Genomic DNA, 21,970 nt, shown 5'->3' on the forward strand with positions numbered 1-21,970 from the left:
GCAGTAAAAGTAGAAGATTACCTATTTTCCTGGAAGCACACAACTTATCGCTTTGACATCCAATATAATCTAACTTCGGTTCTTACTTCCAAAGCAATATTTTGCATTTAAAATTAGACGCCATTTGTAAATAACTTGTTGCGATGTTAGAAAAAATAAAATAAGAATACAGTCGATAAATCTTAAATATCCGGTTACATTCTATATTTGGCAAATGTGCATATATATGGATGTATTTTTTACATGGTTAATTCACAAAGACGTTTCATAAGTTTTATTCGATAAACCGACAGACAGAGGTGAACTGAACGGAAGTTAAGTTTCGAAAATGTTCGGATTGTATAAAGCCCGTCTCCATTTCTTGATTATAGTTCGTATATTTACTTCCGTTGCTATTCCAAACATGAATGCGCTCGTCATGAACGATTACAATTCATCATAAACAACCGATTTATTGATAACAGGTATATTCCTGAGGCAGTAATATGATTATTTGTTTTTTAAAACATATTCTAATCCATGTTAGTTTGGCTAGACAGTATTTTAAGGCTGGTACATTCGTATATATATACTTGTATGTGATTACACTGTACCTAATATGGAAGCCGATAGGTGCCACTGCCAGGGTAGTGAAAGAATATCAATTAAAAGGACGACCAACCTAATTCGTTTCTAAGATAGAGATTTATTTAAATTTTGATATAAGGTAAAGTATGCATTAATGAGTTAAAATCAATGGGGAAAAAAACCCACAAAAACAAAACATATGATCATCAACTTTGATTTTCCGCGGGGAATGTTTTCTACAATAGAGATCGATTTATTAAATTTTGATATAAGGTAAAGTATGCATTAATGAGTTAAAATCAATGGGAAAAAACCCCACAAAAATGAAACAAATGATCATCAACTTTGATTTTCCGCGGGGAGTGTTTTAAAAGTAGACTATGCAAATCCATAGTATAATTGTGTATACTATAAAAGTAGAAATTAAAAGCAAAAAATTCTACAATAGCCTTTTAATCCAAATTGAAGTGTGACATTTAGAATACAATATGTTTACAAACTAGAAAAAGAAAAATGTAGGTCACCAGAAGTGTTGTTACGATAGTCGCTGACTATCGGAAAATCGTCGCTGAAGGCTACACACAGTGACAATCGATTATGAATTTTTGTCATCGATTGTCGCTGATTATTCCAGTAATAATTTAGTTAACGGAATCTGTAGAAGTTTTAGTATTATCAAGGGATGTAACTCTAATTTGCTAATAATGGCTGGGGAAGACAATGCAGATTTGTTTCCAACTTTCCATACCCTTGGGGAATCAGGTCAAAAGTATATGGACCTTTTTCGATTCAGGGAAAATGGCGAACTGGGCCATTTAGCAATAGTAATCTACATTTGCAAGGAGTGCAAAAGTCAAAGTTCAAGGTTACTTGTCATGAAATAAATCACTGAATATAGTCTTCCCAACAATTTGATACATTTCAAAACTTTCTTTTGTTTAGGAAATACTAACCTCCAATTTCATATTGAAAAATTTCAACCTCATGAAACTGAAGTTCTTTAAAAGACAAAAAAAAAACTACAACAAATGTTCAAATTTTAAAAAATCATCGATTGTGTACATAACGTTAATGAGAGAAAATGTGTGAATGTATCTGGGGCTAAGAAAGTCAAATGACGATTTCAGTTTGAGCTTTGCTGCAGTGGGGGAAAAATATCAAAGTATATTTTCCGTACATTGTCAATTTTAGCTTAGGGGTATCTTGGAGTCCCTGTCTCTTTTCTGTCCGTAGTCTTTGAGTTTTCATTCTGGCTGATGATGATAGTGGTACTTAATCAGCAGAATATGACATTTATTACCTGATGCCCACCACTTATTTTATCTGGCAATGCCACTTGATTTAATTGATGACTGTCACATAGCTTAATTTGTATGGAAAAAATTTAATTATTATTAATATAATTACGAATATAGGAAAAATAAAACCCAAGCAGATATTCCCTCTTTACAGTATGTATAATATCCCTTGTGAATTAGATTTGTAGATTCATTTTCTGTGTTTTTCAAAGCTTTTGCATTCTAATAACTCACTCAGAGATGAATATTTTATAAGAAATGCAAGAATTTTATGGAAAGTTTATAATCAATCAAATCTACATAATTAGATGTATATCTTTTAACATATACTAGTAATTATGTGAGAGAATCTAACATCTTGTTTTAATTAGATCTTTATTTACAATAGTAAAGTCAAAAAAATTTGTTGTGTTTATAATGTAGAGTAATACAATATTAATCAGGGCAAGTAAGACATGGCCGACACATGAATTTCAGACTAACCTTAAAATTCAATTTTAAATCAACAAAACTGAAAAGGAATAGGTTTTTTTTTTATCATGAATATCATTTTCATTAAAATTATATACAATATATGTAGTTATGTATGAATATTTAAGAATTTTATGAAAAATCATCACTTGTATATTTACATGAACTCGATCGCTTCTGTAAAGTTATAATTCACTAAAACTAAAAACTGTTTTTCCGTTTCTCAAAACTGCTTGTTGAGTGTAACATAAATTTTGTATACTCCTTGAGGAATGATTTGTTTTTCCTTAATAATATAAAGAAGGCTTATATAGGCTGCAAGCCTGCTGCCTAATCCATTTATGTTTCATACATAATAAAATATTGTTTAAATTAAATTAATAATATAAAGAAGAAAATTTGTATTTTTTGTATTGATATTTTCAGGTGGGAACAGGATGTGGCTGTGCTGTGCTGTCTATTTCTCCCTGTTTGTTTCGATTTGGAGTTTTTCACTGTCTGGTTTGAGTGATGTGTATCGAGAGAGTAAGAGTGACACCGTGGACAATTTCATCTATCTCTACGATGTATGTGGTTTGTTTTGAAATTCATACTGTAAAACTCGAATATAGCGAACACGGATATAGCGAAATTACGGATATAGCGAAGTGAAAACGGTTTCCCCGGTAAATTCTTTATATATTCTATGTAAAAATCTGCGTTTATAACGAACACGGATATAGCAAATTTACGGATATAATGAAGTAAATTCCTATTCCCCTTGAATTAAAAATGAACGTAAAAATCATCTTTTATAACGAATATCTTTTTTTCATTTTAAACTTGCGATTTTTAAAAATGGGTTTCCATTGCCATAAAGGATCCACACTTATTACGAAATTTCTGTTTGTATTTTTTCAAAAAAGGTTGCTAACGCAAAACAATACTTACACATACGTGTAGCAAATATATTGTCGGTATTGTTTACTATTCTCGTTAAGCAAATTTGAAATTTGATTGCATTTATTTTATCGTACACTAGCTCCTTTATTTGTTTAAAGGAACAAGTAAATGACAACTGCAATAGACTGTACATGTATGTATTGCGCATACTTTTGTTAACATTTCTCTCTCGACATGTTCTTGCGTGACTTAATAAGCAATCAAGATAAATTATTATATATAAATAATGTGTGTATTTTTGTATAAAAATATTTCTTCTCGAAATTATATAGGCTTAAGTTCTCTTAGAGACAATACAAACACAAGAATATCGATTGCCGCTTTTTTGTACAACTGATATACATGTAGAACAAATCAGTTTTATAATGAATTCGTTATATTTGAATTATGAATTCGCTATAAACGTATAGCGAATTACGCTTATAACGAATTTTTATAGAATGTCCGTAGAAATTCGCTATATCAGAGTTTTACTGTATATATGCAGTTAATTAAATGCAAAAGTACAAAAATATTTATGTTGGAAACCCCAAAAATTGGTAAATTTTTCAAAAACTACATGTAAATCCTTTATATCCTCAGTATAGTGTGATATCATAGTTTATTATCTTAAACTGACTCTTAATTTATATCGAGTATCGCTGAATAATATTTACATTTCCAATGTCTGCCTTTTATATCTTCACAAATTGTAATAATAGCCATTTCCTCATGAATGTGATGCATTTGTGAACGCCCCGTGGGGATCCGGATTAGAATAGGTCCTCAGTACCCCTTGCTTGTCTTAAGAGGCGACTAAATGGGGCAGTCCTTCAGATGAGACCACAAAAACCGAGGTCCCGTGTCACAGCAGGTGTGGCACGATAAAGATCCCTCCCTGCTCAAGGGCCATAAGCACCAAGCATAGGCTTAAATTTTGCAGTCCTAATTCACTGGCAGTGGTGACATCTCCATATGAATGGAAGATTCACGAGAGGGATGTTAAACAATATTCAATCAATCAATCATTTGTGAACAATGCGCATATGAATCTTGATGAATATAGTACATCTACTTTAATGGCTATGAATATTGTCAGAATTGGCTGAAAGTCAAATGTATATAGATATAAAAAATGCTAAATTAGCATGCTTTATGAAATATATGCTGTGTGAAGCATTGCAGGAACATGCCATATCATGTGTTTTCAAATTTGTAAACATCACAGTTTGATTCTAAATTTGTTACTCATTTTTATACACCCGTCATAAGATGGGACATATTGTGTTATGGCTGGTTGGCTGGCTGTCCGTTAGTCCGGGTTCATGTTTTCCGGACTTTTTTCCATAACGGATGCATATATATACAGCTTTGAAATTTGGTCACAATATCTCCCTCAAGAATTGTAAGAGTGAGTTTGCATTTCAGCTGGATTGAGCCATCCTTGACCTACTTTAGGGCTATAAGTAGGCCAAACAGTTTTCCGGACTTTTTTTGGTTACAGATACAGATATTGCCCTGAAATTTACACATAGCTTCCTTTTAGAGGAATACAAGTTCAATTTGCATTTCAGCTGGATTGGTCCGTCCATCTGTGACCTACATTAGGACTTAAAGTAGGTCAAACAGTTTTCGGGGCTTTTTTTCATTATGGATACAGATATTGCCCTGAAATTTAGTCAAAGGCTTCCACATGGAGAAATACTGGTTCAGCGTGCATTTCAGCTGGATGGGTCCATTCTTAACTAATTACTTTTGAGCTAAAATAGGTCAAACAGTTTTCCGGACTTTTTTTCATTACAGATACAGATATTGTCCTGATATTTAGTCAAAGGCTTTCTCCCAGAGGAATACAAGTTCAGTCTGCATTTCAGCTGGATTGGTCCATCCTTGACATACTTTTTGGAAAAAATAGGTCTAACTGTTTGCGGGTTTTTTTTTCGGGCTTTTTTGCATTAGGGGTTTTTTTCATTATGAATACAGATATTGCCCTGATATTTAATCAAAGGCTTCCTCTCAGAGGAATTGATACAAGTTCAGTTTGCATTTCAGCTGGATTGGTTCCTCCTTGACTTACTTTTTGACTATGAATAGGCCAGACAGTTTTCCGGGCTTTTTTTCATTACGGATACAGATATTGCCCTGATATTTAGTCAGAGGCTTCCTCTTGGAGGAAGACTAGTGCAGTTAACATTTCAGCTGGATTGGTGCACTACAACCTACAGTATTTTAGGGGTAGAAGTAGGTCAGTTTCCCAGATGTTTTTGGTATGGTCACAGGTATTGCTCTGAAATTTAGTCACAACCTCTCTTTCAGAAAAATACATAATCAGTTCACATTTCAACTTAATTGGGGGAACATGACCTACTTTAGGGCTAAAAATAGATCAAATGGTTTCCTGGACTTTTTATCACCATAGATACATGTAGATATTGCACCGATATTTTGTCACAACCTTACTTTCAGAGAAATACATAATCAGTTCACATGTCAGATGGATTGGTGCACCATGACCCACTATAAGGCTTTCCTATTCAGAATGTGTGTTGTATCAATTCAGAGTGAACAATATGCTTCCAGGTTGAATTTCACTGTCTGGCGGGCGTATATTGTACCGGTTGTTGAATTTCACTGTCTGGCGGGCGGATATTGTACTGGATGTTGAATTTCACTGTCTGGTGGGCGGATATTGTACTGGATGTTGAATTTCACTGTCTGGCAGGGGTATATTGTACCAGTTGTTGAATTTCACTGTCTGGCGGGTGGATATTGTACCGGTTGTTGAATTTCACTGTATGGCGGGCGTATATTGTACCAGTTGTTGAATTTCACTGTCTGGCGGGCATATATTGTACCGTTTGCAGTACTCTTGTTGGTATGTGGTCCAGGATGCATTCTGAGAATTTCTCACATAATTGCCTGTCATCATCAGTGCTCAAGCTGGGCTTCGCCATTTTCGCCAATGGCGAATTTTTGAAAAAAATGGCGAAAAAAAAATTAAAGTGGCGAAAATCCCATTTTGTTGTAAATTGTATTTTAAAATCTGTCTTTTGTTTTCCTTTGTCAGTGACACATTATCGCCTGTTTGTTTCTGCAGTCAAAATTTGTTTATTTAGTCAACGCATGTGACCGGAAATCTCGCGTCGCTCCAGTGCACACAGAACTGGTCACGATGGCCAGATAATAGCCTCAGGTAATGTATGGCTGCAAAAAAGTCGGTGATTATGTATAAAGTGGTACTGACTAAAACCCGGTCTCGGTCCCGGTCTTCGGTCTCGGTCCCGTGACTAAAACCCGGTCTTCGGTCCCGGTCCCATATTTTTTTATTCAATAAAAACAGAATACATCAGAATATTTTAGCCCCAATTTCTCGTTAATTTAGATATGACATATCATGCCTGCATTCTGATAGTTGATTGATAATATTATTGTCGTCTTTCGTAAAATAGAATGTGAAAACTCCGGGACCGGTGGGACCGAGAAGTAAAAACAGTGCTAAAAGCCGGTCCCGGTCTCGATATTTTTATTTTTTATTTTTCCTAATTAGCCGCTTTTATCTACTTATTCAATGACATTCCTTTGTATGCACATGTATGTTTCTGGTTTATTGTATGTTTGTGTTTTATTCCAATTTTCCTTTGTATGTCAAAATCGAGCTCAACTACGTGATTATTTTTCCTCCCAAATGAACGCGTTACATTACATTTTCATAAAAAGATAAGAGTGTAGAAGAGAAATAATATTTATGTACTTATCCTGGTGTATTTGTTTGTAATTTACTGTTGGATGTAGTTTTTACAAAATTAATTCTTTTTTTTTTTCATTTAGGCCAAACACCTGACCACACGATTGATAAAAATTTTAAATTCAATGTTGGTGTATTACGAACCGGGTCTCTGTACATGTATATGTACATGTATATGTACATGTATAGCGGTTTACTGCTCTCTCTCTCTCTCTCTCTCTCTCTCTCTCTCTCTCTCTCTCTCTCTCTCTCTCTCTCTCATTTACGTGTGTATCGTGAGAATTGCATTAATTTGTTAAATTATGATGTCACTTATATTAGTTGTTTTAATCAGGGAAGAAAAGCCTATATGTAAATATTAGAATAATACAAAGTAGAGTGCACATGCAACGAAATATGAGTCCAGAATGTACGATGTATGAAGTACTTTAAAAATTATGTTCATAAGTGAAATGGAAAAAAAACCCCAAATATTGTCCTTAAATTTTATTATAATTATTGAAACATGATGAATAATTGTTGATGATAAGCGAAACAAAATTAATGTGCACTATTGTCAACAACCCCCTCCCCCGCCCCTTTCCAGAAAGATTCTGAATACAAGAATGATGCTTTTGAAAAGCAAATGTTATACCCCCGTAATCGGATATTCGGGGTGCATTTACATAGTTTTTGGTCCGTCCGTTTGTTTGTCAACAAAAACTTGAACCTTGGGCATAATTTTAATTTTGAATGCATGTTGATAGAGATTTCATATTTCACATGTGTACTCCTTGTGACAAGACCTTTCATTACATGCAATTCTTCGCCTTTCATATTTGACCTACTTTTGAAAATCTTTAACCTTATAGCCATAACTTTTGAATGGTTAGTAAAAATACATGAGGGTATGAAATGCTTCACGCAGGCATACTTTTCATGAAGCGCTAACAGTACTCCTATTGGTATTTTCAAAACTGAAATGTATTTCTTAAATAAATTTATATGTATGTCTTGCATATTTATAAATGTAGATTTCATTGTTTGTAAATTTGTCAGTTTATGTCAAATTTATGCACTTTGAAATATAAGATTTTTGTGCAGCATAATTAATACATGTATGTTTGTACATATACGTATATAACTATTCACAATAAATATAGTTACCACATAACATTACAGTAAAAACATACCATACATTATTTGAAGAGCATCTAAAGTCAGAGGGTATCTTCTGTATAAGTATACAGAATCTGACATTTTTGGTGAGCAGGTGCTCTAGATATATGACACACTTTTATAGATACTATAAATATATTAGGTGAAATTGTTTTAAAGCATTGTATCTAAAAGAACCACAACCGAAAAAAGGACTACCAAGTATCAAATAAGAAAGGAAGAAATATTTTATAGTTATTACTAATTGGTTATATACAAATATATGTAAAATATATACCCATATAAAGAGATCGGGTTCGGAAATTACAAAACATGAATCTTTGAAAACTGATTTTGACAGGAATAGAAGAAATAAAATAAATGAAAAAATAAACTATCTGTAACTTACAAACAAATACACCAGGATAAGTACATATATATTATTTCCCTTCTACATCCTTATCTTCTTATCAAATGGTAGTGTAACGCAATCATTTGAGACAAAATGTCACGTACATGTAATTGAGTTCGATTCTGACATAAATATAAAGAATATTGGAATAAAAATCCTACACACACAATAAATCAGAAATATATGTATACAAAGTGATGCCATTGAGTATCACGACCTTATCTTTTTATGAAAAGGTAGATTAAAGCGGCTATTGAGGGAAAATGTCAAGACCGGGACCGGCTTTTAGCATTGTTTTTATATCTCGGTCCCACCGGTCCCGGAGTTTTCACATATTATTTTACGAAAGAAGAAAATAATATGATCAATTTACTATCAGAATGCAGGCATGAGATGTCATATCTAAGTTATTGAGAAATGGGGCTCAGATATCCTGATATATTCTGTTTTTATCGAATAAAAGTATCTGGGACCGGGACCGAAGACCGGGTTTTAGTCACGGGACCGAGACCGAAGACCGGGACCGAGACCGGGTTTTAGTCAGTACCATATAAAGTACATCGGACAGCTGTGTACCCTACTGTGGTCAATTGTTTAACATTTGAAGTCTTATTCATTATTGTGTTATCATCTTCACATTAATGTCAATTCTTAACCACAGAACCGACCGTTAATTAAATTGGCTGTATCATTGTGTATAATGTATTGTTTGTTTTTTGCGGCCAAACTTGTTGATTACAAAATTTTAATTTTGATGGGTTTGATTTTAGTTCGATATTTCATAAACAATGCGGTCGGTCACCATTGATATGGACATAGCAATTTTAATAAAAAAAATTCTTTGAAGTTCGGTGCACAACAGTATAAAAATGTTAATCTCATAAGACTATGCACCCCATTCTATTTTGACACTAAACTCGTAGCTTCTGACCCAAGTCAGTCTAGAATTAAAAAAATATCATTGTTTGGCTTTACAGTCAACCCCACCTGCTCAGTCATCTTATTCTGTCCAAATTGCAAAATCTTCCATACCAAAACGAAAATTTAATAGGGAATGGTTGAGATACGACTCTAAATTGGGCTTGATGTTTTGTAACATCTGTATTTCGAGCAAAGTACACAATGTTTTCACTGAAGGGTGTAGCATCATGAAGTTTATATTTATATGATTTATTATCTGATTTTTTATTTCCATAATAGAATTTATCAAAAAACAAATCAGCTTCTTAATAATTCAGAAAGAAGTGTTTAGGTATGGTAGGTGGATATGATTAAGTACTATAACTGATTCAAAATGCTAAAATCAGTGTAATGAATAAAATAATATGATGGAAATAATTGTAAAACATGAGATTATTTGCGCCGCGCCGCACCCCGAATAAGTGGCGAAAGGGAATTTTGGTCCAGTGGGAGCACTGCATGGTCATCATTAATCATTTAATAGTGATTAGATTGCCCATTTCTGTGTTAACTTAGGTTTTGCATACACCAGCCACTGCAGATTTACTACGGTAGTAAATAGGGATGGGTATTGCCAAAAATTTAGCATCATGATTTATCATGAAATCTTTTCACAATATCATGATAATATCGCAATATTTTAGGATATTCTGTTTTCCCTTAATTCTCTTGTTATTTTTATTACTGCTTTGGTGTTAAGGTGCAAAAAAAAAAAAAAGCCAAATCCGGTTTATTATAAACATTTATTTTGTAAAGGTAACTATAATAAAACAAATAGCTTAAAAATCAGATCAAATAATAATCAAATGACTCACAACCTGTGACCTCGGCTTTCCAAAAATTTTACAAGATCAAATTCCTTTAAAACCTATTACACATAAACATAATTTTTCCAGAATTTACATATGTCAAAAAAATACCGTTTAAAATTTCTCTGCCATATCGCAATATGTATTGTAGGACAAATTATCATGATATACTGATATACGGGTAAAATCACACATTTCTAGTAATAAACAGTGATGTTGAATGATAATTTTGCAGGTACACACATACGCAAAAGACACATCGTTGACCTATAGCTATGTGAACTCGTCAGCCTTTGTAACTATTCCAATGGAACAAGGTGGATCTGTGACTGAATTCACGACTTGGCAGGACAACTCAACAGGAACCCCCTCTCCTACATCCACACTTCCCCAACTCAAGGTCACACAGACGTGGGAGGTAATTTATGAAGAAAAGCTTGATATAAAAAAGGGATAATCTTTATCACCACATTACAGAGTACTTATTTTTCTTTCTTCGTTGACAGGTATACAATGTGGCAAAATCCCCAGACACTGTCCTCGTTTCCATGGTGATCAGTAACCCAAGCACAGTCACTGCTTACAATGTGACTGTGGACTTTGATTTCAGCAGCGGAATGTTGGCAGACTACTCCACGATGGAAGTAAACACAACATTTTCGTCCGAGATCACTTCACTTTCTGCGTCGAAACTATTTAAGTGGAACCCCGGAAACATCCTAGGTATGGAAAAGGAACGGATACTAAAGTTAGATTATCTCTGATGGGAACTGTCACTGAAGTTAACCTCAGGGAGGGAACCAGTTTATAAGTTATAAAGATACATTATTTAAGTTAAAGGACACATCGCATGTTTTTAAACTTTTTAATTTTTTCAGCAAAATTAATTAATTTCATGCCTAAAACTACTTTACATGTGTTTTAAAAGAAACAGTTTGCGTAGTTTTCGAGTTTGATAGCGATGAAATTCAAATCTTGCGATATGCATATTTTCTTCGATATTTTACGCGCCATTATCTGTGACGTAATATGCGACCTCGAGCGAGAAGATTTGAAAATAGTTGTTAGCCATTTCATAAACAGATTAGATTTAATTGACAAACAAACAATTATCACATTAACGGCTTGTAAATAACACTGCATTGGGTTGTTTTGTGCCGTTTAAGGGTGTACTTGCTGTCAGTAGAGATGATTTGGACTGTGTTTTTTTCAATTTTCGAAGGAAGGTATGAGGGACAAGACGTGAATATTTTTTGTCGACACAACGACTTTGCCATAAAAAAAACCCAGTAGAATTTGTCCCTGTACTTTTTCAAACAAGCTCTTGGACAAAGACGTATATAAACTGCGAGAAAATGGTTCTATCGAAGCTTCGCACTGTTACATATAGGCCTACCGCATATGCATTCCGTTCTGCTCTCAAATTCAATACACACTCGCACCAACTGACCTTCACCTTGTAACAACATATAGACAGAACTTTGCTAGCAGTGTCTACCAACTGGTAGTTTTAAAAACGAAATTTAAAGATAAAAGATAATAGAACTTTCAATTATAAATAATAAAATATGATATTTCCCAACTTTGAATTGAATTATAATGCTTTCATTTTTTTTTAAGGAACGCGTACGTGTTTACAACAACAGCACGCCGCGCTCCCACTTCCAAAGTAACAACGTGTAGATAACAAAATATAATGATTAATAAAATTGCTTGAATAAAATAATTTAAAGGTATTGTGATTTTCACAATAAGTTTGAACATTTTTATTATATTTTTTCCCCCGAAATGCACCCGTGACAGTAGGCCTAGTTGTCAATGCTGTATAATTGTATTATAATTTAGGCCTATCTAACTTCTCCAAAAATAAATTTTAAAATAATTGCACTGTTTGTTTTAGAAAAGCAACAACGCTAATTACAGTTGTTTACAGAAATGGCATTACCAAATAGTGTTTAGACAGTGATCCCATGTAAGCATTATTTACTCGCAAATTTAGGCAGATTTCATATTCGCTTTCCTCGCTACATTTGGGTCGCTATTTGTATGCACTGGTGGCTAAAAGATATAAGACTCGGGAAATTTGTCAACATCGAAATAAATGTTATCCATGGTAAATAAATTAGGCCCCTAAAACCCGAGTTTTTAAAAATATCTAACACTACTATTACAACAAGTTGATCGACGAAGGTCGCATATGACGTCACTGTACCACGTGACTACCTATCTAATTAACTAGGCTTTTTGAAATCGGGGCTTAGATTGAAGTCCGTATTGTGGCAAATTATCTCAATACTTCAGTGAACGAACTATTACAATTAATTTCTATAAGCATAAGGAAGACAAAATGCATATAATTCTGTATACTTTGAAAACACGAGATGTGTCCTTCAAGCATCTCAGGGAGGAACCAGTGTATATATTATAAATCTTTGGTGGGGATAACATTGTTTGAGTTAAACATTTCAGGGAGGGAACTAGTTTATAAGTTATAAATCTTTGGTAGGAATATCATTGTTTAAGTTAAACATTTAAGAGAGGGAGCCAGTTTATAAGTTATAAATCTTTGATAATTTAAGTATCTATTGTTAATTATAAGTTAAACGTCTCAGGGAGGGAACGAGTGTAGGATTAAGTTATAGATCTTTGATGATCAGGAATATTTAGATGAAATGTCTCAGCTAGGGATATGGAACCATGAGTATAATCACTATACTGCCCTTCTAAGAAGAGACATATTGCTTCACACATGTCAGTGGATCTCTCACACATTGTACACACATGTCAGTGGATCTCACACATGTCAGTGGATCTCTCACACATTGTACACACATGTCAGTGGATCTCTCACACATTGTACACACATGTCAGTGGATCTCTCAGACATTGTACTCACATGTCAGTGGATCTCTCACACATGTCAGTGGATCTCTCACACATTGTACACACACGTCAGTGGATCTCTCACACATTGTATACACTTGTCAGTGGATCTCTCAGACATTGTACTCACATGTCAGTGGATCTCTCACACATTATACACACATGTCAGTGGATCTCTCAGACATTGTACTCACATGTCAGTGGATCTTTCACACATTGTACTCACATGTCAGTGGATCTCTCACACATGTCAGTGGATCTCTCACACATTGTACACACATGTCAGTGGATCTCTCACACATTGTACACACATGTTAGTGGATCTCTCACACATGTCAGTGGATCTCTCACACATTGTACACACATGTCAGTGGATCTCTCACACATTGTATACATGTCAGTGGATCTCTCACACATTATACACACATGTCAGTGGATCTCTCAGACATTGTACTCACATGTCAGTGGATCTTTCACACATTGTACACACATGTCAGTGGATCTCTCACACATGTCAGTGGATCTCTCACACATTGTACACACATGTCAGTGGATCTCTCACACATTGTACACACATGTCAGTGGATCTCTCACACATGTCAGTGGATCTCTCACACATTGTACACACATGTCAGTGGATCTCTCACACATTGTATACATGTCAGTGGATCTCTCACACATTGTACACACATGTCAGTGGATCTCTCACACATGTCAGTGGATCTCTCACACATTGTACACACATGTCAGTGGATCTCTCACACATGTCAGTGGATCTCTCACACATGTCAGTGGGTCTCACACACATTGTACACACATGTCAGTGGATCTCTCACACATTGTATACACATGTCTGTGGATCTCTCACACATTGTACAAGAGATAACTGGAGAACGTTTTACTTAAACTTGGTAGGCTGATATACGATAACTGGAGAACACTTTACTTCAGAGACTTAAAACTTGGTAGGCTGATATATATCCATTTGCAGATGATTTCTGTTGGTCAACAGGTCTATCTAAGGTCAAGGTCACTACCAGGTCTGATCTGGACTGGCAGGTTGATATGTCTAAGGTCAAGGTTACTATCAGGCCAGGTCTGGACTGGCAGGTTAGTACATGTATGTCCAAGGTCAAGGTCACAATCAGGCCAGTTCTGGACTGGCAGGTTAGTATGTCTAAGGTCAAGGTCACTATCAGGTCAGATAAATGGAGAATGCAGACTTATACTTGGTAAGTTAATGCACACAAATTTTGAGTTCTAGACTGTAGCAGTGAAGGTTCGTTATCATGTGAACTCCTAGCATGACACAGGACCTCTTGAAAACTTCTAATGAAAGAAAATCACCTAACAACAGATGTCCAGTGCCACGGCAGGCATTTGAATGATAAAGAACCCTCACTACTACAGCCCTGGTGACATCTTTACATCAGTGAAAAGTTTTCAAATGGGATGTCACCCAAAATTCATTATGTTGAATTTGCTTAATGTTTGAAATATATAAATTATAGTTGTGAAAATACCGGTATGCTGAATGTTATAGACAATTTATAACAACTCCATTCCTTACTTTATTTTACAGCATCTGAGGAAAGATACTTTCGATTCGTTGCATACCCCTCAGGAACTAATGGTGGAGATTTGTTTTCAGGATACAATGTATATACAAGTCAGCTGTATTTTCAGTCCACTGTAAGTAATGTTTTAATCTCATCATTAACAAGAAATTCTGCATCTACAGTAAAACACGGTTATAGCAAACCTCCAATATCAACAAAAACAGTTCATTATAACCAAACTTCATTATACAGTAAAACACAGTTATAGGGTCAGCAAAAACAGTTCATTATAACCAAACTTCATTATACAGTAAAACATGGTTATAGGGTCAGCAAAAACAGTTCATTATAACCAAACTTCATTTTACAGTAAAACACGGTTATAGGGTCAGCAAAAACAGTTCATTATAACCAAACTTCATTATACAGTAAAACACGGTTATAGGGTCAGCAAAAACAGTTCATTATAACCAAACTTCATTATACAGTAAAACACAGTTATAGGGTCAGCAAAAACAGTTCATTATATCCAAACTTCATTATACAGTAAAACATGGTTATAGGGTCAGCAAAAACAGTTCATTATAACCAAACTTCATTTTACAGTAAAACACGGTTATAGGGTCAGCAAAAACAGTTCATTATAACCAAACTTCATTATACAGTAAAACACGGTTATAGGGTCAGCAAAAACAGTTCATTATAACCAAACTTCATTATACAGTAAAACACGGTTATAGGGTCAGCAAAAACAGTTCATTATAACCAAACTTCATTATACAGTAAAACACAGTTATAACGGACCTCCAGTGTCAGCAAAAACAGTTTGTTATAACCAAACATCATTATACAGATCATTATACAGTAAAACATGGTTATAGCAACCCTCCAGTACCAGCAAAAACAGTTTGTTATAACCAAACTTCATTATACCCAATAAAAATTTCAGCATTTTCTCCTCATAGAGGAATAAATATTACTTTGCAATATGCATAAATTCATGATAAGTATGTTCATTATAAGCATGCTTTACTGTATTTTATTTCACAATTTATTCATTAGAAGTGCTGTATATGTTGAACTTAATTCAGTTGTGAAATTATTTAATTTGATGAAAAATTCCAGTGACCCCACAGCTTGGGCAATTAAAATGTGTGCTTGACAAATCGAGGGTCAAATGAAAGTGAAATGTAATGACCCCATACACCATTTTATTGAAAATATTTCATCTTAGAATTATGAGTGGTCTGTCTTTATATCTAATTTTTCTTTAATTGTAGGTTTTGACTTCTACAGCAGGGCCTGTCAGTCTTAGTATGTGTATCTATGGAAACAGAAATGTAGCAGAAAGTGTAAGCTAAGATTTTTAGCTCTGAATGAAAATGCACACTCAAGTGATCCACAAGTCCGAGTAATCAACTCTGATACCAGTAAATGTCTGGTCTGTGTTATTGTTGGTGTTAACCGTCCGCATTTAATCAATATCGATTTCTCCTCAAAGAGGTTTCAGGTTTGCTCATGTGACGGGTCATTGCCTTAATATCCAAAGGGAAGGATAAACAAGAAACAGTAAAAACATATTGTGATCTGATAAAACCTGAATGGATAAGAAATGACAGAGATTGTATTTTAATTTCCGAATTTGATTCAAGTTTATATTATTTACACAGTTGTCCAGTGGACTAGAATTGGGGGGCCAGCACAGTGTATTTAACTTGATAAGGAATTTATGGGCAAATGTTACTCCAGACAGCTGTAGGTTCACGACACTTACTGTAGATTCCTAAATATACGAGAGGAATTTATATATTCATAATTTTGCGGGAGGCATCACTCATGAAATAAAATTAGTCACTTTAAAATTTTCTTTTTACAAAATGCATGTTAGTACTCTTGATTAACAGACAATATGTGATTTCATGTTCACGCGATTTAACAAATACGAGTCATTTCGACATATGAAGTACAGTGGAACCCCGTTATTACGTTTTCCATTTTGTCACGATAAAATAACGTAATACCTGGGGCAACGTAATAAACGTTCCCAGTGAAATCCGTTAAAAATATCATTTGGAAATTGTATATCGTCCGTTGGTACTCCGTGAAGGGGTGTGTGAATATATCTTTACTGTTTCTTTGTTTAAAAGACTATGATACTTTGTTTTATTTACATCTTATCTTTAATGTCCGTAATTCTTCATGTTCTTATCCCCTTTCTTTATTTCGGTGTAGGATACATAAGGATGTTTTGATAAACGTTGCTTTTTCTGCATTCGTTTGGACCGCCATTTTGTTCAACTTTAAAACAATGCGTTCATGTAAATTTCTCTCAATAACTCGTTCCGGTTCGTATTCAACATTCGTATTAAAAAATAACAAAACATCGTTTTTATTAAGTTCTCTAATTACACAATACACAACACAATAAAAAAAATCCCACCCAAAAAACAACAAAACTATAGACACAAAACGCACACGATACCCAACACTTGCACACTTCTCACCAACGATAAATATGCACAAAGAACAATTTAATCGCAATCCACATAAAAAAAATATATAATGATGCACGAAGATTTCATTTATAACGCTAAATGATGGCACTAAAATCACGTGTGCATCAAGGGATTTTAAAATATTCACTGAGGTAAATGCCGTGCACAAATCGCCCGATAGATTGGTGTATGTATGGACGAGATTTACGAACACCCAAGCTGCATGTCCAAACAACGAACAATTTTTTTAATTGAACACCTTTAGTCACCTATGTCCAAGCAGTTACCCAAGCGGTTGTTACATTGCTACGATAAATTTTGTCTTTCTTGTTTGGTACCAAAGCTGTCCGTGAATAAAGTTTTAATAGCGAAGGTAATCACACTATGCTGAACACGCAGGTGGTTGAGAAATTATTTCTTTGATTATCAAAATATGAAAAATGAAGTAAATTTCATAGAGTACAATTTCTAAATAAACATTATTTAATTGTTTATCACTGGCTTCTATACGGGGTATTCACCTGTATTGATGTCGCTAGATCTATCGAAGCGTGATCAGTCAAGCGTCTCTAATCCCCAAACAGACCAGGAAATTTATGTGGTGACTGCCTCAGGCAGTCAAAGTGTGAATGGCTTATTATTTTGAGAATCACTATTGAATAATTAGGGGTTTATTACGTTTTTGTCGGAATATTTACAACGTAATACCGAGTCCCGGCATTTTAGGACAACGTAATAACGAGGTCTATTTCATATAGGTTTGTTAAGAAATGGTTTTGTGCTTTGAAATTCCAACGTAATATGCGGACTAACGTAATAAAGGGGGAACGTAATAACGGGGTTCCACTGTATTTACGTAAAATAAATAATCTACAGTTACTGGATTCTGTGTTATCATGTAACACTGTACACAGGCTTATTTTCGCCCAGTGTTATTTTCACCTTTGTACATTTGCAGCAGAGGTTCTTACTTGTAGAGTATGGCAATTATAAGGAATGACGACAGGAAAACAATTTGATTGTGAGAAAATTAGGGCAAATCGGATTATGATCAACTTGAGAGAGAGTCCATTATGACCTATAAGCACTTGTTGTTTACATATGATGCAAGACAACTGTTTGCTGCAGAACTGTAGCTCTCTGAAAAAATATTAGGTCAGATCAGTGATATGATATGTCTCAATATTTTTTTCAGAGAGCTACAGTTCTGCAGCTAGATAACTGTATGAAGCCCCCCGAATTTAAACTGCAAAAAGAGGTTGCAGTACTTTGATTAACCCCAACAATCAACTGAATATGGTACACAAGAAGTTCATTTTAATATTTTGATCATTGATTCATCATCCAAAGTTGAAATTACGTGCTTTATGGATAGATAACCTTAATGATCATATTGTCAATTTATGCAATTCTACTTCTATTTGATTTTCCAAACAGATAATCTACCAGCATGGCTTTACAGCGCTGATGTTTTTTGTGGCTTTTTTTCTCGGCATTGGATTGGTGATTGGAGCTGTTTGTTTATTTTTGATGATCAAACGAAAGCGATCTGTAGAAAATCAGAGCTTCACTAAGGTAATGATGGGTCGCGAATTTCACGGTAAAATAAGCGGTCATGGAATAAGAGGACTATCAGTTGTTAGGAGTGCTAGAAATCAGAAAATTGTGCCATGATCATTTACGATGATCTTTTGAAGGCGAACCTGAGGATATCAACACGACGGAAGACATTGCTAATGGAAGACAAAGATATTGACAAGACGGGGCACACCATCACTGACTTCAGGTGACAAAATGTGCAGCTATGGACTGTTTGATGCAATCATGAATTAGTGTTTTATTGTCTTAATACATGTACTATGATAGTCATATTTCAAAATTTATATAATTATGAATTATGTCTCCCCTCTTCCAGGGGGAGACATTGTTTTTGTACTTTCTGTCCATCCATCCGTCTGTCTGTCACAAAATCTTGTGAATGCTTCTCCTTCTATATGGCTTGGTGGTTAGACTTGAGACTTTGTACAATACTTCATTGCCATATGTAGATGTGTATATTGTCGGGATGGGAAGATCCAATTACTTTCCTAAAAGTTATATTGGATTTAAGAGGGGTGGAGGATGTAAAATAGTTTGTGAACACTTCTCCTATTATGACTTATCTGATAGACTTGAAACTTTGTACAATGCTTCATTGCCATTTGTAAATGTGCATATTTTTGGGACAGGGGGATCCAATTATTTTCCTTAAAGCTATAATGGATCTAAGAAGGATGGAGGATGTTAAAATAGCTTATGAACTCTTCTCCTCCTATATGGCTTATCCGATAGACTTGAAACTTTTTCCAATACTTAAATGCCATTTACAGATGTGCATATTGTCGGGACAGAAGGATCCAATTGTTTTCTTTAAAGTTATAGTAGATCTGAGGGGTGGAGGGTGTAAACTAGTTTGTGAACTCTTCTCCTATGTGTTCATAATGTCTATGTTCCTGCTCATGCTTTCTCCTCCATACCATGCAGTACACTAAGGGAAGGAGGTCTCTTTTGGAGCACTTCCAGTTGGGGAGCTGGGGAGACATTTATTTTTCCCTAAAAAAAAATCTCTAGTTAACACACAAATTGGTGTGCCAAAGGAATCAATTTATAAATATCAGATTCTGTAAAACACAGGTATAGTAAAACATGGTTACAGTGAACACACTTATAATGAATTCATGTTTACAGTAAAACACAGTTACAGTGAACACACTTATAATGAATTCACACTTACAGTAAAACACAGTTATGTTGAACATACTTATAATGAATTCATATTTACAGTAAAACATGGTTACAGTGAACACACTTATAAAGAATTAATGTTTACAGTAAAACACGGTTACAGTGAACACACTTATAATGAATCCATGCTTTACAGTAAAACATGGTTACAGTGAACACACTTATAATGAATTCATGTTTACAGTAAAACACGGTTACAGTGAACACACTTATAATGAATCCATGCTTTACAGTAAAACATGGTTACAGTGAACACGCATAATGAATTCATGTTTACAGTAAAACATGGTTACAGTGAACACACTTATAATGAATTCACACTTACAGTAGAACACAGTTACAGTGAACACACTTATAATGAATTCATGCTTTACAGTAAAACATGGTTACAGTGAACACACTTATAATGAATTCATGTTTGCAGTAAAACACGGTTACAGTGAACACACTTATAATGAATCCATGCTTACAGTAAAACACAGTTACAGTGAACACACTTAAAATGAATTCATGCTTACAGTAAAACACAGTTAATGTTGAACACACTTATAATGAATTCATGTTTAAAGTAAAACATGGTTACAGAAAACACACTTAAAATGAATTCATGCTCACAGCAAAGTGATTTTCAATCCCAGTAGTTTTAAAACATACATGAATCATGAAGTAATTAGATATAATGAATTACATATATTATGCATCAAAATTGTTCATCCTTGGCTGTAAGCGTTTTTAACTGTACAAAAGCAGTGTCTATAAAGTTGATATTGATTGTGTGTCTATTTTCTTTCCCTTAGTAATGTCAACGAGGAGGACTCTATTGTGGAGGTTCTGGTGGTGAAAGACAAACTAAAACGCTTCAGGGAGCTGGACAAGTAAGAATAGTCGCTGATTCAGGTCACTCACACACAACACACTCTTCTGTACAAAATACTCACTCGACCCTGCCCTGTAGTTCAGGATTAGTCCTGTCTCATAGCAACAGATTGTGACACCAGCATCAACTTAGTTTCATAAATGTTCTTGGACTTTGTGTAACAAATGACAATATTTTGAGTAAAAAAATTAATGGCAACATTTTGTGAAAAATAATATTTTAATAAAATAAGTGAATGTTAAGAGCATGTTTAGGACGTGTAAGAGATTGCTTGTTCTGGTTGTAGCCTTGACATAGTGTGTACAGTAAAGACAGACACTGACATCGAGACTCAGCGGACTGGTGCTTCACTGCAGGCCACGGCCATGCTCATCAGAGGATTAATCTACAACAGGGACATTAACCCCCAAGTCTACGACACAGCCGACAAAAACATGAAGCAGCGCACACTTCTGCTGGATTCCAACCTCAACGATGAATTTCAGAAGCAGAATAAAAAACTCCGAAAGAAGCTGGCTGCTAAAAATAAGGTATATCAGTGGATTGAATGGGGTAAAAAGCAAATTATAAACGGTTCTTTTTTTTTTTACCACAATGCGAAAGTACAAATTTATAAGATTCATCAGATATCACTCATGTTCTCATCTTGTCTTTATTCAATATTTGTTGTTTTCTTCCCTATGAAATACAATATAATTCTATAGTTTACTGCAATCTTCTTGATCCCGATTATATAAATATATACAATGTAATTCTATAACTTACTACGATCTTCTTGATCCCGATTATATAAATATATACAATGTAATTCTATAACTTACTGCGATCTTCTTGATCCCGATTATATAAATATATACAATGTAATTCTATAACTTACTGCGATCTTCTTGATCCCGATTATATAAATATATACAATGTAATTCTATAACTTACTGCGATCTTCTCGATTCCGATCATACACGCGGGTCGGAGTGGGACAAATATTCATCACTGTGTAAGTGAATGTACTCAGTAAGTTTCTCATTCGCTGTTTGATCACCTGAATTCGACTT

The 21,970-nt window shown here is 34.5% G+C and overlaps 2 protein-coding genes across 6 annotated transcripts in view; one reads left to right on the top strand and one right to left on the bottom strand.

The window, feature by feature from the left end:
* LOC125657736 (trichohyalin-like) overlaps positions 1 to 317 on the bottom strand; it is a 36,754-nt gene extending 36,437 nt beyond the window's left edge. For 2 of the 4 annotated variants that reach the window (XM_056150557.1, XM_056150556.1), the window contains exon 1: positions 22 to 131. The gene's annotated coding sequence lies outside the window, so the exon portion shown is untranslated. Of the gene's footprint in view, positions 1 to 21 lie in introns of all 4 variants that reach the window. The other 2 variants (XM_056150554.1, XM_056150555.1) reach the window with 2 other exon arrangements.
* Positions 318 to 336: 19 nt separating this feature from the next.
* The window catches only part of LOC125658524 (trichohyalin-like), a 54,152-nt gene continuing 32,518 nt past the window's right edge, over positions 337 to 21,970 (top strand). For both annotated transcript variants that reach the window (XM_056150559.1, XM_056150560.1), the window contains exons 1-10: positions 337 to 464; positions 2,763 to 2,902; positions 10,556 to 10,738; positions 10,827 to 11,043; positions 14,786 to 14,895; positions 16,043 to 16,114; positions 18,695 to 18,832; positions 18,955 to 19,043; positions 20,839 to 20,916; positions 21,205 to 21,448. In XM_056150559.1, coding sequence (XP_056006534.1) covers positions 2,774 to 2,902; positions 10,556 to 10,738; positions 10,827 to 11,043; positions 14,786 to 14,895; positions 16,043 to 16,114; positions 18,695 to 18,832; positions 18,955 to 19,043; positions 20,839 to 20,916; positions 21,205 to 21,448 — 1,260 coding nt within the window. In that variant the 5' untranslated portion in view covers positions 337 to 464; positions 2,763 to 2,773. The remainder of the gene's footprint in view (positions 465 to 2,762; positions 2,903 to 10,555; positions 10,739 to 10,826; positions 11,044 to 14,785; positions 14,896 to 16,042; positions 16,115 to 18,694; positions 18,833 to 18,954; positions 19,044 to 20,838; positions 20,917 to 21,204; positions 21,449 to 21,970) is intronic.

Source organism: Ostrea edulis, chromosome 9, assembly GCF_947568905.1.
Source record: "Ostrea edulis chromosome 9, xbOstEdul1.1, whole genome shotgun sequence".
NCBI classification, from domain to species: domain Eukaryota; kingdom Metazoa; phylum Mollusca; class Bivalvia; order Ostreida; family Ostreidae; genus Ostrea; species Ostrea edulis.